Below are 17,208 nucleotides of genomic sequence, written 5' to 3'. Positions count from 1 at the left end.
TGGACTCCGACACCCCTGCTAGACCCCCTAGACCCCTGACTCCCTAACCCCCTAGACCCCTAGACACTTGACTCCCTAACCGCCTAGACACTTGACTCCCTAACCCCCTAGACCCCTAGACACTTGACTCCCTAACCGCCTAGACACTTGACTCCCTAACCGCCTAGACCTCCTAAACCCTTGACTCCCCGATCCCTTAACCCCGTATTTCCCTAGACTCCTCACTACCTAACCCCGTAGACCCCTAGACCCCTTGACTTTAACCCCCTACACCCCCTAACCCCCAGACTTCTTCCTGTGCGGCTCACTGGTCTGTAAATACTGAGATCTGCCCAGTCGGCCGTTCAAAACCAAGACTTTTCTCTCGTCCACACTTGTTGTAAACGTCCCGATGAACGGACGGACGGTGGGACGATCCCAAACCGGACCCAAACCGGACCCAACGTTAGCGATAAGGCTAGCAGGATAAAGACACGGAGCTAGCCGGTCTACCCTGAATCTGCAGCTGCGTCATTTATCCATCATCAGGAAGGTTTGGGTTTGGTTTCCACGACGACGCAGACTCGGGACTCACTGGTGATCTGGCGCGAGACGGGCAGACTCTCCTCGGCCCCGGCGTAGGCCACGATGGTGACGTCGTAGTCCACGTCCGGCGTCAGGTCGGAGATGGTGGTCTGGGTGGCGGACGGCGGCAGAGACAGATCTTTGGAGGGTTCGCCTGCAGGAACGCAGACGGCAGAGGGAAGCCATTAGCAAACCGGCACATAACTTCACGTCTCCGGGCAAATAAAGAACCCGGTTCCAGCTGGAGGCCGGGAAGAGCCGCATGAACATCACAGCACGGCTCCGTTTAATGGAAACATTCCTCCATAAAACCCAAACACCAACTTTAACCCCTTCAGCTTTTTCCAGCGCTGATTGAAAAATGACTCGAGTTTCTTACTTTGACCCATAAAACGAATGAAAACAGGCAGCTGCACATTTAATTACTTCAGTATTTGTGAGGAACACAGATCTTTTTCCAGGACGGAAGAGTGACGAGACTGAAGCTGCAGCAACTTTAACTTTAACCCCTTCAGTTTGTTTCCAGTCCTGATTGAAAAATGTTTCCACGGTAACGACTCCCCCTCCCAACGGCAGGAAGTGCTGCTGTTACCATGGTAACAACTCCCCCTCCCAACGGCAGGAAGTGCTGCTGTTACCATGGTAACAACTCCCCCTCCCAACGGCAGAAAGTGCCGCTGTTACCATGGAAACAGCTCCCCCTCCCAACGGCAGGAAGTGCTGCTGTTACCATGGTAACAACTCCCTGTTACCATGGTAACAACTCCCCCTCCCAACGGCAGGAAGTGCTGCTGTTACCATGGTAACAACTCCCCCTCCCAACGGCAGGAAGTGCTGCTGTTACCATGGTAACAACTCCCCCTCCCAACGGCAGGAAGTGCTGCTGTTACCATGGTAACAACTCCCCCTCCCAACGGCAGAAAGTGCCGCTGTTACCATGGAAACAACTCCCCCTCCCAACGGCAGGAAGTGCTGCTGTTACCACGGTAACGACTCCCTGTTACCATGGTAACAACTCCCTGTTACCATGGTAACAACTCCCCCTCCCAACGGCAGGAAGTGCTGCTGTTACCGTGGTAACAACTCCCCCTCCCAACGGCAGTAGAAAGTAGTGCACTGCAAAAACTCAAAATCTTAGCAAGAATATTTGTCTTATTTCTAGTTAAAATGCCTCATTTTTAGTCACAAAAATAAGAAAAACACAGAAACATATTTTCTCATCAACAAAACATATTTTACATAAACACATTAAAATTTTTCAAATAACAAAATAACATATTTGAACCATTTTTCAGATTTTTTCAGTTATTTCATTGTCTGAAAAATGGTTCAAATATGTTATTTTGTTATTTGAAAAATGTAAAATTTGTTTTGTTGATGAGAAAATATGTTTCTCTATTTTTCTTACTTTTGTAGTGCATCTATCACTCTGCAATAACTCAAAATTTTAACAAGAATATTTGTCTTATTTCTAGTTAAAATGTCTAATTTTTAGTCAATAAATCTCATTACACTTAAAACAAGAGTCAAAAAACTCAAAAAACAACAATTTTCACCTGTTTCAAGTAGATTTTCACTTGAAATAAGTAGAAAAATCTGCCAGTGGAACAAGATTTTTTTGCTTGTAATAAGAAGATAAATCTTGTTCCACTGGCAGATTTTTTAATTCTTTTTTTTCTCTTCTTTTTTTCTTTTATTTTATTCTTCTTCTTTCTTTTTCTTGTTTTATTTATTTTTAATTATTCTTACTTTTTTATTATTTTTTTTTCTTTCCTTTTTTTTTACTATTTTTTTCTACTTATTTCAAGTAAAAATTTACTTGAAACAGGTGAAAATTGTCAAATAACAAGTTATATTTCTAGTAATGACTCTTGTTTTAAGTGTAATGAGATTTATTGACTAAAAATGAGACATTTTAACTAGAAATAAGACAAATATTCCTGGTAAGATTTTGAGTTTTTGCCTCTATACACTGCAAAAACTCAAAATCTTAACAAGAATATTTGTCTTATTTCTAGTTAAAATGTCTCATTTTTAGTCAATAAATCTCATTACACTTAAAACAAGACAAAAAAAAACTCAATTAGTTTTAACTAGAAATAAGTTTTAACTAGAAATAAGACCAATATTCCTGGTAAGGTTTGGAGTTTTTGCAGTGCAGAGCTGAGGTTTTTACAGCATCGGTGAGTTTGGGTGGCATTTCTGTGTGTGTTTATTAGGGCGTCACCCTAGGGCAGGGATCAGCAACCCGCGGCTCTAGAGCAGCATGCGGCTCTTTAGCGCCGCCCTAGTGGCTCCTGGAGCTTTTTCAAAAATATTTGACCTTTTTTTTTCTTTTTTTCTTCTTTTTTTCTCTTTTTTTCTCTTTTTTCCTTTTTTTCTATTTTTCTTCTTTTTTTTCTTTTCTTTCCTTTTTTTTCTCTTTTTCTTCTTTTCTTTCTTTCTCTTTTTTCCTTTTTTTCTTCTTTTTTTTCTTTTTTCTCTTTTCTTTCCTTTTTCTCTTTTTCTTCTTTTCTTTTTTTCTTCTTTTTCTTCTTTTCTTTTTTTCTCTTTTTCTTCTTTTCTTTTTTCTTTTTTTTCCTTTTTTTCTCTTTTTCTTCTTTTCTTTCTTTCTCTTTTTTCCTTTTTTCTCCTTTTCTTCTTTTCTCTTTTCTTTCCTTTTTTTCTCTTTTTCTTCTTTTCTTTCTTTCTCTTTTTTCCTTTTTTTCTCTTTTTCTTCTTTTCTTTCTTTCTCTTTTTTCCTTTTTTTCTCTTTTTCTTCTTTTTTTCTTTTCTTTTTTCTCTTCTTTTCTTTTTTTCTCTTTTTCTTCTTTTCTTTTTTTTCTCTCTTTTTTCCTTTTTTCTCTTTTTCTTCTTTTTTTTCTTTTCTTTTTTTCTCTTTTTCTTCTTTTCTTTTTTCTTTTTTTCTTCTTTTTTTCTTCCATTTTCCTTTCCTTTTTAATCTCAACATTTCGACTTTTTTTTCTCGAAATTTCGACTTTTTTCTCGAAGTGCATAATGAAAAAAATAACCCCCCCCTCCAGTTCTAACTAATATAGAAACATGCAGCATGTGTTGTCTTCATTCTAATTCTGATACAAGACTTTTCATTTTTTGCGGCTCCAGACATATGTGTTTTTTGTGTTTTTGGTCCAATATGGCTCTAAAACATTTTGGGTTGCCGACCCCTGCCCTAGGGTGTCCCGGCCTCGGCCTCTCAAACACCCACCTGTATTGGATGTGTTTATTAGGGTGTCACCCTAGGGTGTCCCGGCCTCGGCCTCTCAAACACCCACCTGTATTGGATGTGTTTATTAGGGTGTCACCCTTGGGTGTCCCGGCCTCGGCCTCTCAAACACCCACCTGTATTGGAGCTCATCTGTATCCGGTATCCTTGTATCCGCGAGCGCGGCCGGCTCCACCTCATCTGCACCGTGGTTTCATCTAAAATCTTAAACTTCAAATCTGTCGGCGGGTCGACTGCAGAGAGAGAAACGTCCAGAGAGGTGAGTCATCCGGAAACACCCGGGAGGTATTCAAGGATTCCAGGACACAACGAGAGACTCACAGACGGACAAACACAGCGACACACTGAGACGACAAACACCAACACAACACGGGAGGGGGGGATGTAACCGGACCAGGAAGCAAAGAAACTAGATTTATGGTATTTTTATTGGTTATTTTGTTGTTTTTAACGTATTGTCCGCCTTTGCTTCCGTACAGCTAGCTATGTCTGGTTACGTTAAAGTGTCCCCTCCCGTCAAGGACCCTGAACATGGACGGACGTCCGTGGACCGTCCATGACCTCAATCCAACCCGCTGGAGCGTTGAATTGACCACAGAAAACAGTCCCGTATCGATTATACAATGGCCGAAGACCGAGCCGTCGCCTCCGTTGGGTCCATTGCAAACCTCGTAAAAGAATACACGACGTCTGTGGAGACGCGTGTACGTCTTTTCTCACCAACATCACCCAAAACTCTGCACCCACGGGTTCTTAAACTACGTTTACAGCCGATCTAAATGTTTAAGATCCACCCATTTATCCCTAGACCCTTGATTCCCTAACCCCCTAAACCCTTAACTCCCTAACCCCCTAACCCCTTAGACCCCCTAGACCCCTAGACCCCTGACTCCCTAACCCCCTTAGACCCCCTAGACCCCTAAACCCCTGACTCCCTAACCCCTTAGACCCCCTAGACCCCTAAACCCATGACTCTCTAACCCCCTAGATCCCCTAACCCCCTAGACCCCTGACTCCCTAACCCCTTAGACCCCCTAGACCCCTAGACCCCTGACTCCCTAACCCCTTAGACCCCCTAGACCCCTAAACCCTTGACTCCCTAACCCCTTAGACCCCCTAGACCCCTAGACCCCTGACTCCCTAACCCCCTAGATCCCCTAACCCCCTAAACCCCTGACTCCCTAACCCCTTAGACCCCCTAGACCCCTAAACCCTTGACTCTCTAACCCCTTAGACCCCTAAACCCATGACTCCCTAACCCCCTAGATCCCCTAACCCCCTAAACCCCTGACTCTCTAACCCCTTAGATCCCCTAGACCCCTAGACCCCTGACTCCCTAACCCCTTAGACCCCCTAGACCCCTAGACCCCTGACTCCCTAACCCCTTAGACCCCCTAGACCCCTAAACCCTTGACTCCCTAACCCCCTAGATCCCCTAACCCCCTAAACCCCTGACTCCCTAACCCCCTTAGACCCCCTAACCCCCTAAACCCCTGACTCCCTAACCCCTTAGACCCCCTAGACCCCTAAACCCTTGACTCTCTAACCCCTTAGACCCCTAAACCCATGACTCCCTAACCCCCTAGATCCCCTAACCCCCTAAACCCCTGACTCTCTAACCCCTTAGATCCCCTAGACCCCTAGACCCCTGACTCCCTAACCCCTTAGACCCCCTAGACCCCTAGACCCCTGACTCCCTAACCCCTTAGACCCCCTAGACCCCTAAACCCTTGACTCCCTAACCCCCTAGATCCCCTAACCCCCTAAACCCCTGACTCCCTAACCCCCTTAGACCCCCTAACCCCCTAAACCCCTGACTCCCTAACCCCTTAGACCCCCTAGACCCCTAAACCCTTGACTCCCTAACCCCCGAAGATCCCCTAACCCCCTAAACCCTTGACTCCCTAACCCCTTAGACCCCCTAGACCCCTAAACCCTTGACTCTCTAACCCCTTAGACCCCTAAACCCCTGACTCCCTAACCCCCTTAGACCCCTTAGACCCCTAAACCCCTGACTCCCTAACCCCCGAAGATCCCCTATCCCCCTAAACTCCTGACTCCCTAACCCCCCAGACCCCTAGACCCCTTGAGCCCCTAACGCCCTTAACTTTAAACCCCCTAGATCCCCTAATCCCCTAAACCCTTAACCCCCTAGACCTCCTAACCCCCCAAGACCCGTAACTCCCTAACCCCCTAACCCCTAGACCTCCTAATCCCTTAACATCCTATACCCTTGACTCTCTAACCCCCTAAACCCCTAATCCACGAGACCCCATTACCCCCTAGACCCCTCACTCCCCAGACCCCTTTTTTCCACCCATTTATCCGTAGAATCCGGTAATTCCATCGGCCGGGCGTTAAAACCAGTTTAAGAACCAGCGGCGTCGACCAAAACACCAAACAGGAAACAGGAAGTTGTGATCGCCCACAAGCAGCATCATGCACCCGTACATGGAAAGTTGCGTCTACAACAACAACTTGGGTCAAAAAGGGTGTCCATGTACAGCGGGACCACAGGCGCTTTCCAATATTTAACAACGATATTCTTCAGGTTGGGGTGGAGACCGGGACGAGAGACGCTAGCTGGCTATAGCGACGGGACAGGAAACTAGCTTTACTAGCTCGGTGGAAGTGTCGTCTATCAACACGGAGAAACGTTCAAACGTACGTTAAAGTCCCCGGTTCTGTTCCCGAGGAAGAAGCTTTACATTACGCTACGATACGTCAACAAGCCGCCATCTTGGATGAGGCAAGACTGCGCTGTAAACTAATACAAGTAAATGGACTTACTTTCATAAAGCACCTTTCTACAAAGAAATGTACGTTTTACGTCTCATTTATTCATTCACACACGCACTAATATACTTGGGAAACAGTTAGGCACCAAATATAATATATTTAATTATACCGAAAAACAATATATATCCCCCTCACAAAAATAAGAAAAATACAGAAACATATTTTCTCATAAACACATTTACATTTTTCAATTAACAAAATAACATATTTGAACCATTTTTCAGATTTTTCCAGTTATTTCATTGTCTGAAAAATGGTTCAAATATGTTATTTTGTTATTTGAAAAATGTAAAATTTGTTTTGTTGATGAGAAAATATGTTTCTCTATTTTTCTTATTTTTGCATCTATCACACTGCAAAAACTCAAAATCTTAACAAGAATATTTGTCTTATTTCTAGTTAAAATGTATAATTTTAGTCAAAAAAAATCTCATTACACTTAAGACAAGACTCAAAAACTCAAAAAACAACAATTTTCACCTGTTTCAAGTAAATTTTCAATTGAAATAAGCAGAAAAATCTGCCAGTGGAACAAGATTTTTTTGTTCCACAGATTTTTCTACTTATTTCAATTGAAAATTTACTTGAAACAGGTGAAAATTGTCAAATAACAAGTTAATTTTCTGGTAAATACTCTTCTATAAGTGTAATGAGACATTTTAACTAGAAATAAGACACTATTCTTGTTAAGACTTTGAGTTTTTGCAGTGCGGGTAAATAGAGCGCTATCGTCGGCGTAACGTTGAACCTTTAGCATTAACTGGCTACGATTGAGCTCGACGTCCGTCATGGGCGAAACGCGTGGGAGATTAGCGTTAAACGGCGACACCACCAACCATTGGAGTGAGAAGTGAAGAGTATCGTTGTGAAATATTGCCGTAAAGCCGAGGGGCTTGACCGAAGAGGACGTACAGGACGTCAAAAACGGAACTACCAACCTGGGAAATCAACTCAGGGCGGCAGGTCTGCTGCTTCTGTTTCCACACGGGGCTAAACTCGGTTCCAACGGCTCACAGCTTCCGTTTAAGGCTCCTAACCTGCTCGTATTAACTAACTGCTGTTCCTGGAACAAACTTCCTGTTCCTGGAACAAACTTCCTGTAGAGCAGAATCTGCTCCGACCGTCAGCTCCTTCAGGTCCCGAAAACATCACTGTTTCGTTAAATACTTACCGTAACGCTGGACTACCGCCCTTATGTTCAACAACCTGTGCTTTTTTATTATTTTACCTCTTTTCTCATCATTTTATTTCATTAGGGCCCGAGCACTTACAGAGCGAAGGCCCTATTGTATCTGTAGGGATTTTTTTTTTAATTTTTTTTTAATGTTTTTCTCATTTTTCTTCTGACGAAATTAGGGTTTTATTTTTTCTCGTTTTTATTTTTTCTCATTTTTATTTTTTCTCGTTTTTATTTTTTCTCGTTTTTATTTTTTCTCATTTTTATTTTTTCTCGTTTTTATTTTTTCTCGTTTTTATTTTTTCTCGTTTTTATTTTTTCTCGTTTTTACTTTTCTCGTTTTTATTTTTTCTCGTTTTTATTTTTTCTCGTTTTTATTTTTTCTCGTTTTTATTTTTCCCCGTTTTTATTTTTTCTCGTTTTTATTTTTTCTCGTTTTTATTTTTTCTCATTTTTATTTTTTCTCTTTTTTATTTTTTCTCGTTTTTTTTTTCTCGTTTTTATTTTTCCCCGTTTTTATTTTTTCTCGTTTTTATGTTTTCTCATTTTTATTTTCCCGACGAAATGAGGGTCTTTTTTCCCCCTAAACGTGCCCCAAAAGTCACCAAATTTATCACCAATCCAGTCCTGGTGATAAATGTGATATTTAATGGTTTGCATTAATGGGCGTGGCCTAACGGCTCAACAGCGCCCCCTAGAAAACTTTGTTCCTCAAGCCCCACAATACGGTTAGACGTACATGCACGAAAATCGGTACACACCTGTATCATGTCACAACTTAAAGAAAAGTCTCTTGGCGCCATGGCCGAAACCGAACAGGAAGTCGGCCATTTTGAACATTTTGAATTAATTGTGTAATTTTGGCGCAATTTATGCCATTCCTTCAGCAGTTAATACGGCCCGAACCGTAACGTGCACCCAGGTGTGTTATACATCAAAATGTGCGTCTCCATCCTGCGACACCACGCATTACTTTTCTTAGTCAAAAGCGTTACCGTGGCGACGCTAGACGCCAAAAAGTGCCCCCCCCCCCCTTCATCTGATTGGTCCATATTTGATAGTTCCTACTTTCTAGCATAACTCCTGAATGGTTTGAAGAATCTACATCAAGTAAAAGCTTCCACTGCAGCCTGAACGTGCACAAGGTTAGAGGAACGTTTAATTTATGTTTTAATTGTGTCTTGCCGCTTTTAATGTTGATGTAAAGCACTTTAATGACCTTGTGCTCTACAGATAAACTACTTCTAAAGGCTCGTCGCCGCGGCGACAGCTCCAAACTGTCTCTGTTGGGTTTTTCTTTTATCTCAAATGTGTTCAAGCTTCTCCGTTTGGCCCAAACACGTCCAACTATTCCAGGCAGTAAAACATGTGCGACCCCGTCGGCCTCGGCGTGACCCTGGAAGGGCAGCGAGGGCCCCACGGGGATCGGGTTCACGGGAGTTCACAGAAACCAGGAAGAATCTTTTACTTTCTCCCTCCTCTCCTTCTACCTGGAGGGAATCCAGAGCCGCTCGCTCTCTCTCCGCTCTCCAAACCCAAAAACCTCTTGGAAAATGATCTGAAACTCGTATTTCGTCTTTTCCGTTCTGTCAGGAGAAAAGACGCAGGGAGGAAACTTGGCCCCGTCCGCTCTTTTTTTCTCTCCTCTTTCTCCTACACTGCAAAAACTCTGAATCTGAACGAGAATATTTGTCTTATTTCTAGTTAAAATGTCTTGTTTTTAGTAAAAAAAAAATCAAATTACATTTAAAACAAGAGTCATCACTGGAAAAAACAACAAATTTCACCTGTTTCAAGTAGATTTTCACTTAAAATAAGTAGAAAAATCTGCCAGTGGAACAAGATTTTTTTGCTTGTAATAAGAAGATTAATCTTGTTCCACTGGCAGATTTTTCTACTTATTTTAAGTGAAAATTGACTTGAAACAGGTGAAAATTGTCAAATAAAACAATAAAACAAAATTTTGTCGACATTTCAACTTTTTTCATAAAAATTTTGACTTTTTTTCTCGACATTTCGACTTTTTTTCACAAAATTTTGACTTTTTTTCTCGACATTTCAACTTTTTTGTCGACATTTTTCTCAAAATTTCGAGAAAAAAGTGGAAATGTCATTGGAAAAAAACAACCATTTTCAACTGTTTCAAGTAGATTTTCACTTGAAATAAGTAGAAAAATCTGCCAGTGGAAAAATATTTTTTTGCTTGAAATGAGAAGATAAATCTTGTCCCACTGGCAGATTTTTCTACTTATTTCAAGTGAAAATTTACTTGAAATAGGTGAAAATTGTCAAATAAGTTATTTTTCCAGTGATGAGTCTTGTTTTAAATGTAATGAGATTTTTTTTTTACTAAAAACGAGACAATTTAGCTAGAAATAAGACAAATATTCTTGAGTTTTTGCAGTGTAATGGCTCAACAGCGCCCCCTAGAAAACTTTGTTCCTCAAGCCCCACAATACGGTTTGACGTACATGCACGAAAATCAGTACACACCTGTATCATGTCACAACTTAAAGAAAAGTCTCTTGGAGCCATGGCCCAAACCCAACAGGAAGTCGGCCATTTTGAACAATTTGAATTAATCATGTAATTTTGGCGCAATTTATGCCATTCCTTCAGCAGTTAATTCAGCCCGAACCGTAACGTGCACCCAGGTGTGTTATACATCAAAATGTGCGTCTCCATCCTGCGATGATGCACGTTACTTTTCTCAGTCAAAAGCGTTACCGTGGCGACGCTAGACGCCAAAAAGCGCGCTCTCCTTCATCTGATTGGTCCATATGTGATAGTTCCTACTTTCTGCTATAACTTTTGAATGTTTTGATATAGAGAGTCGTGGGTGTCATCGGACTTAGTTTTGAGTCCATGACCTTTATTGGTGAAAACTGCACCCGCGAGGGCCCGCTCATCGCTGCTGCAGCTTTAATTATTATTATTATTATTATTATTATTATTATTATTATTATTATTATTATTATTATTATTATTATTATTATTATTATTATATTATTATTATTATTATTATTATTATTATTATTATTATTATTATTATTATTATTAGGGCCCGTTCATCGCTGCTGCAACTTTAATTATTATTATTATTATTATTATTATTATTATTATTATTATTATTATAAATTATTATTATTATTATTATTATTATTATTATTATTATTATTATTATAAATTATTATTATTATTATAATAATAATAATAATAATAATAATAATAATAATAATAATAATAATAATTATTATTATTATTATTATTATTATTATTATTAGGGCCGGTTCGTTGCTGCTTGCAGCTTTAATTATTATTATTATTATTATTAGTGTTTGCTTCCTTTATGTAGCCCACACACAATAAAACAGTAAATATATATTATTTTACGTGAACTGTGCCCTAAAAATGTTGAGTGTATTTTCCCAACGTTACAGTTCTAGTAGAAGAAGAAGCAGCAACGCCGTTGTTGTCCAGGTACAACCAAATATCCAAATCCCAAATAAAACACTTTTAAATGACTTACAGTGGATTATATTTGTTCCACGTATGGATTTAGTTCACGTTTAAACTGCAAAATTAGCACAGAGTGTGAATAAACTCCTCGACTTCCAGTTGTTGCATTTAAGTTTGAAAACCAAAGTTAGAAAAATGTTTTTAGACGAGACAGTAGAAACATATTTCTCAAGAAATCAGCATAAATTAGATATAAGAGCAGTATATATTAAACATGCAGACATTTCTTTTTACTTTCTTAACCAGCGGAAACACATTTTCTCTATTTTTTGACTGTTAAACTTCAATGACTAAAAATCCATTTAGGTTTTTCTGCATTTTGGTAAATTATCTTTGTATAAACCGATACCTAAACTGGAGTTATTACACTGCAAAAACTCACAATCTTACCAGGAATATTTGTCTTATTTCTAGTTAAAATGTCTCATTTTTAGTAAAAATAAATCTTATTACACTTAAAACAAGACTCAAAAGCTCAAAAAACATCAATTTTCACCGGTTTCAAGTAGATTTTCACTTAAAATAAGTAGAAAAACCTTCCATTTTTCCAGTAATGACTCTTGTTTTAAGTGTAATGCGATTTTTTTGACTAAAATGAGACATTTTAAGCAGAAATAAGAAGATATTCCTGGTAATAGTAGAGTTTTTGCAGTGTAACGAGGCCACATGTCTTAGCTTTTCTTCTCTGTCTGGTTTTCTAACTGATTTATCTCAGAAATCTGTCTGAAATGTGTCTTTTATCCACACGTTTGAGCCACGTTAGCGTTTCCAGTCTGTTTCTCTCGTCACTAACACGATCTCGTAAATTCCTGATTCAGGAAAAACAATAAACTGAACTCGAGTCCAAATAAATCAATCCACAAACACACGTTTGCTTTGAGCTGCGGCTCTTTTAATGCAGTTTATAGAGGAGGAAGGAGAGGAGATAAAGGAGATAAAGGAGATAAAGAAGATAAAGTTCAGTAGCAGAGATGTGAGGAAGAGGAGGATTACCAGGAATATTGGTCCTTTTTCTAGTTAAAATGTCTCATTTTTAGTCAAAAAATCTTATTACACTTAAAACAAGAGTCATGACCAGAAAAATAACTTGTTATTTGACAATTTTCAAGTAAATTTTCACTTGAAATAAGTAGAAAAATCTGCCGGTGGAACAAGATTTATCTTCTTATTACAAGCAAAAAAATCTTGTTCCACTGGCAGATTTTTCTACTTATTTCAAGTGAAAATTTACTTGAAACAGGTGAAAATTGTCAAATAAGTTATTTTTCTGGTAATGACTCTTGTTTTAAGTGTAATGAGATATTTTGACTAAAAATGAGACATTTTAACTAATTTTGTAGTGTACAGTTTCAACCCGAGATTCCCGACATTCATCTGATCATAGGCAGATATGATCTCCTAGCTGGCTCGCCAATAAATCCTCAGAGGACGCATTCACTGCAAAAACTCAAAATCTTACCAGGAATATTTGTCTTATTTCTAGTTAAAATGTCTAATTTTTAGTCAAAAAATCTCATTACACTTAAAACAAGACTCTTTACCAGAAAAATAACTTGTTATTTGACCATTTTCACCTGTTTCAAGTAAATTTTCACTTGAAATAAGTAGAAAAATCTGCCAGTGGAACAAGATTTATCTTCTCATTACAAGCAAAAAAATATTGTTCCACTGGCAGATTTTTCTACTTATTTCAAGTGAAAATCTACTTGAAACAGGTGAAAATGGTTGTTTTTTCCAGTGATGAGTCTTGTTTTAAGTGTAATGAGATTTTTTTTTACAAAAATTAGACATTTTAACTAGAAATGAGACAAATATTCCTGGTATTTTTTGAGTTTTTGCAGCGTAGGAGTGAAATGTGTCAGATGTGAGGAAGAGGATGAGGATGAGGATGAAGAGGATGAAGATGAGGATGAAGAGCAGGATGAGGATGAAGAGCAGGATGATGATGAAGAAGAGGATGAGGAGCAGGAAGAGGATGAAGGTTCCCGGGGGTCTTACCTGGTTCCTGGCCCCGGCAGCAGGACAGATGAGGATGAGGATGAAGAGGAGGATGAAGATGAGGAGGATGAAGAGGAGGATGAAGAGGAGGATGAAGAGGAGGATGAAGATGAGGAGGATGAAGAGCAGGATGAGGATGAAGATGAGGATGAAGATGAGGATGAGGAGCAGGAAGAAGATGAAGAGGAGGATGAAGAGGAGGATGAAGAGGAGGATGAAGATGAGGATGAGGAGCAGGATGAGGATGAAGAGGAGGATGAAGAGGATGAGTATGAGGAGCAGGATTAGGATGCAGATGAAGAGGATGAAGGTTCCCGGGGGTCTTACCTGGTTCCTGGCCCCGGCAGCAGGACAGCAGCAGCGCCAGCGCGGCCGCCGCTCCCACCCACATCTTCATCTTCTCTCCTCTTCCTCCTCAGCGGCGCATGGAGCTGCAGAGGAACGGGGAGGTTAGAGCTACAAAAACCCCTCTAAACTCTCTAAAAACCTCTAAACCCTCTAAAAACCTCTAAAAACCTCCAATACCCTCTAAAAACCTCTAAAAACCTCTAAAAACCTGTAAAAACCTCTAAAAACCTCCAATACCCTCTAAAAACCTCTAAAAACCTGTAAAAACCTCTAAAAACATCTAAAACCCTCTAAAAACCCTCTAAAAACCTCTAAAAACCTGTAAAACCCCCTAAAAACCTCTATAAACCTCTAAAAACCTCTAAATACCTCTAAAAACCTCTAAAAACCTCTAAAAACCTAAAAAAAACTCTAAAAACCTCTAAAGACCTGTAAAACCCTCTACAAACCTCTTAAACCCTCTAAAATCCTCTAAAAATCCTCCAAAAAACCTCTAAAACCCTCTAAAAACCTCTAAAACCCTGAAAAAACCTCTAATACCCTCTAAAACCCTCTAAACCCTCTAAAAACCTCTAAAACCCTCTAAAAAAAACTCCAAAAACCCCTCTGAAAACCTCAAAAACCTTCTAAAAACCTCTAAAAACCTCTAAAACCTCTAAAAACCTCCAAAAACCTCAAAAAACCTTCAACACCCCTCTAAAACCCTCCAAAAATCTCCAAAACCCCTACAACCCTCTAAAACCCTCCATAAACCTCTAAAACCCTCAAAACCCCTCTAAAACTCTCAAAGAACCTCCAAAAACCTGCAAAACCTCCAAAAATCTCCAAAACCCCTACAAAAACCCTCTAAAACCCACGATAACCCTCCAAAACCCTCAAAAACCTTCAAAAACCTTCAAAAACCCTCTTAAACCCTTCAAAACCCATACAAAAGTCTTCCAAAAACCCTCCAGAAACCTCCAAAAACCCCTACAACCCTCTAAAAACCTCCAGAAACCTCTAAACCCCTCCAAGAACCTCCAAAACCTTCCAAACCCATACAAAACCCCTCCAAAACCCTCCGAAAACCTTCCAAAACCCCGGAGCGTATTCCAGTCAGAGATTCCTCCCCGATCATCAGCATCATCATCATCATCATCAGCCGGAGACAATATTCCTCTTCTCACTTGGAATCAACTCATTAAACATGCAGACATTTCTTTTTACTTTAAGCAGAAAAGCATTTCCTCCATTTTGTGACTGTTAAACTTCAATGGACTAAAAATTAATTTAGGTTTTTCTGCATTTTGGTAAATGATCTTTGTATAAACCGATACCTAAACTGGAGTTATTACACTGCAAAAACTCACAATCTTACCAGGAATATTTGTCTTATTTCTAGTTAAAATGTCTAATTTTTGTAAAAAAAAATCTCATTACACTTAAAACAAGAATCATCACTGGAAAAAACAACAATTTCCACCTGTTTCAAGTAGATTTTCACTTAAAATAAGTAGAAAAATCTGCCAGTGCAAGATTTTTTTGCTTGTAATGAGAAGATAAATCTTGTTCCACTGGCAGATTTTTCTACTTATTTCAAGTGAAAATTTACTTGAAACAGGTGAAAATTGTCAAATAACAAGTTATTTTTCCAGTGATGAGTCTTGTTTTAAGTGTAATGAGATTTTTTGACTAAAAATGAGACATTTTAACTAGAAATAAGACAAATATTCCTGGTTAGAGTTGGAGTTTTTACAGTGCAGAACCAACTCATGAAGCGCAAAAACGCACCGTTTGCGCTGTTTTTCTACAGAAAACTCCTGCCTTTTCCAAGATAAAGAGTTTAACCTCTCTCCACTTTAAGATTTATTCTTTTAAATATAGATATATAGATGTTTATAAACCCACTGCAATCACAGCAAACTCTTTCCATCGTCCAAAGAAGCGGAACCAAATATTTGGCTCCGTGCGCAATTTACGCGCAAACTGTGCCAAAGAAGAAATCTTTCTCTTCAAACATCAGGAATACGCTCGGTGGAGAATTAAGAAGATGCAATGCTTGTAAAGTTGTCAGTATAGGCTAGAATAAAAAGGCTTTTTGCTCAATTGATCGATCTAAGAGGCAGAAGGGGGAAATTTAACAACTATTTTTAAAAAAAGGAAGAAAACGGGACCGACCTAAGGAGAAAACTGCAGAATAAAGTGGTTCAGAATCGATTTAAGAAGTTAAAAAAGAAGAAAACTGCAGAATGAAGTGGGTCTAAGATGCAGAGGGTGGAAACTATTTAAAAAAAAGGAAGAAAACGGACCAACCTAAGGAGAAAACTGCAGAATAAAGGGGTTCAGAATCGATTTAAGACGTTAAAAAAGAAGAAAACAGGACCAACCTAAGGGGAAAACTGCAGAATAAAGTGGATCTAAGATGCAGAGGGAGGAAAATATAAAAAAAGAAGAAGAAAACGGGACCAACTTAAGGAGAAAACTGCAGAATAAAGTGGTTCAGAATCGATTTAAGATGTTAAAAAAGAAGAAAACAGGAGAAAACTGCAGAATAAAGTCAGTCTAAGATGCAGAGGGTGGAAACTATTTAAAAAAAGAAGAAAACGGGACCAACCTAAGGAGAAAACTGCAGAATAAAGTGGTTCAGGAAGGTAAAAAACGGGAAAAAGGTGTAAGTCTCGGGTGTGGAGGAGGCGGATCTGCGGGGTGGAGGTCCGAGGGCCGGGTGGAGGTCTGGAGGTCCGGCTGGAGGTCTGGAGGTCCGGCTGGAGGTCCGGCTGGAGGTCCGAGGCTCCGCGGGGTTTTAGTTCCAGAGCGGCGGCTCAGCCTGAGTGGGCCGGCGCTCTGCACGGCCGGGTATTTAAGGGAGGGGGGTCCGGGTCGGGGGGGCCGGGGGGCCGGGGCCCGGGGGGGCCGGCCCTCTGACGTCACAGACCCGCCCCCCCACCCCCCCAGACACGCAGGAACTCACACACTCGGAAACTTTTCCACTTTTCTGCATTCCTTTCCGGTGATGGAGCAGCTTCTGTCCGCGCAGGAGAGACTCTCAGACTTTAGAGGCTTTAAAAGTCTTTAAAAGTCGCTAATCAATCGGAAAGTCTGAGACAGAGAGTGAACTCAGACTCTTTTTCCATTTACACGCGCTGATTCTGGTACAGGCCGCGGATTTCCTCCATGAGTCATCACAATGTGAAGTATATGATCACATTTCTGCGAATACTGACCCGTTTCTGAACAAGGTTCTGCTAAAACAGCAGTCATAAATGTTTTAGATCCATACTGGACCAAAAACACAAAAAACTCATATATCTGGAGCCGCAAAAGATGAAAAGTCTTGTATCAGAATTAGAAACACATGCTGCATGTTTCTATATTAGTTAGAACTGGAGGGGGGGATTTATTTTTCTCATTATGCACTTCGAGAAAAAAGTAAAAATTTCCAGAAAAAAGTCGAAATGTTGAGAAAAAAGTTGAAATTTCGAGAAAAAAGTTGAAATTTTGAGAAAAAAGTCACAATTTCAAGAAAAAAGTCGAAATGTCGAGATTAAAAAGGAAAGGAAAAAGGAAGTCACATCACTTTTAACACCGAAACACATCT

The 17,208-nt window shown here is 39.9% G+C and overlaps 1 protein-coding gene across 1 annotated transcript in view; it reads right to left on the bottom strand.

Moving 5' to 3' along the window:
• LOC133418655 (collagen alpha-1(XII) chain-like) overlaps positions 1-15,816 on the bottom strand; it is a 191,174-nt gene extending 175,358 nt beyond the window's left edge. Inside the window, exons 1-4 of the mRNA XM_061707468.1 lie at positions 15,789-15,816; positions 13,611-13,714; positions 3,907-4,023; positions 575-718 (exon numbers count right to left, since the gene is read on the bottom strand). Of these exons, the coding sequence (XP_061563452.1) occupies positions 575-718; positions 3,907-4,023; positions 13,611-13,680 (331 nt within the window). The 5' untranslated portion in view covers positions 13,681-13,714; positions 15,789-15,816. The remainder of the gene's footprint in view (positions 1-574; positions 719-3,906; positions 4,024-13,610; positions 13,715-15,788) is intronic.
• Between the last annotated feature and the right edge of the window lie 1,392 nt (positions 15,817-17,208).

Source organism: Cololabis saira, chromosome 18, assembly GCF_033807715.1.
Source record: "Cololabis saira isolate AMF1-May2022 chromosome 18, fColSai1.1, whole genome shotgun sequence".
Classification (NCBI taxonomy): Eukaryota; Metazoa; Chordata; class Actinopteri; order Beloniformes; family Belonidae; genus Cololabis; species Cololabis saira.
The sequence above is the reverse complement of the archived record's forward strand: the minus strand, read 5'-3'. Positions and strand labels throughout refer to the sequence as shown.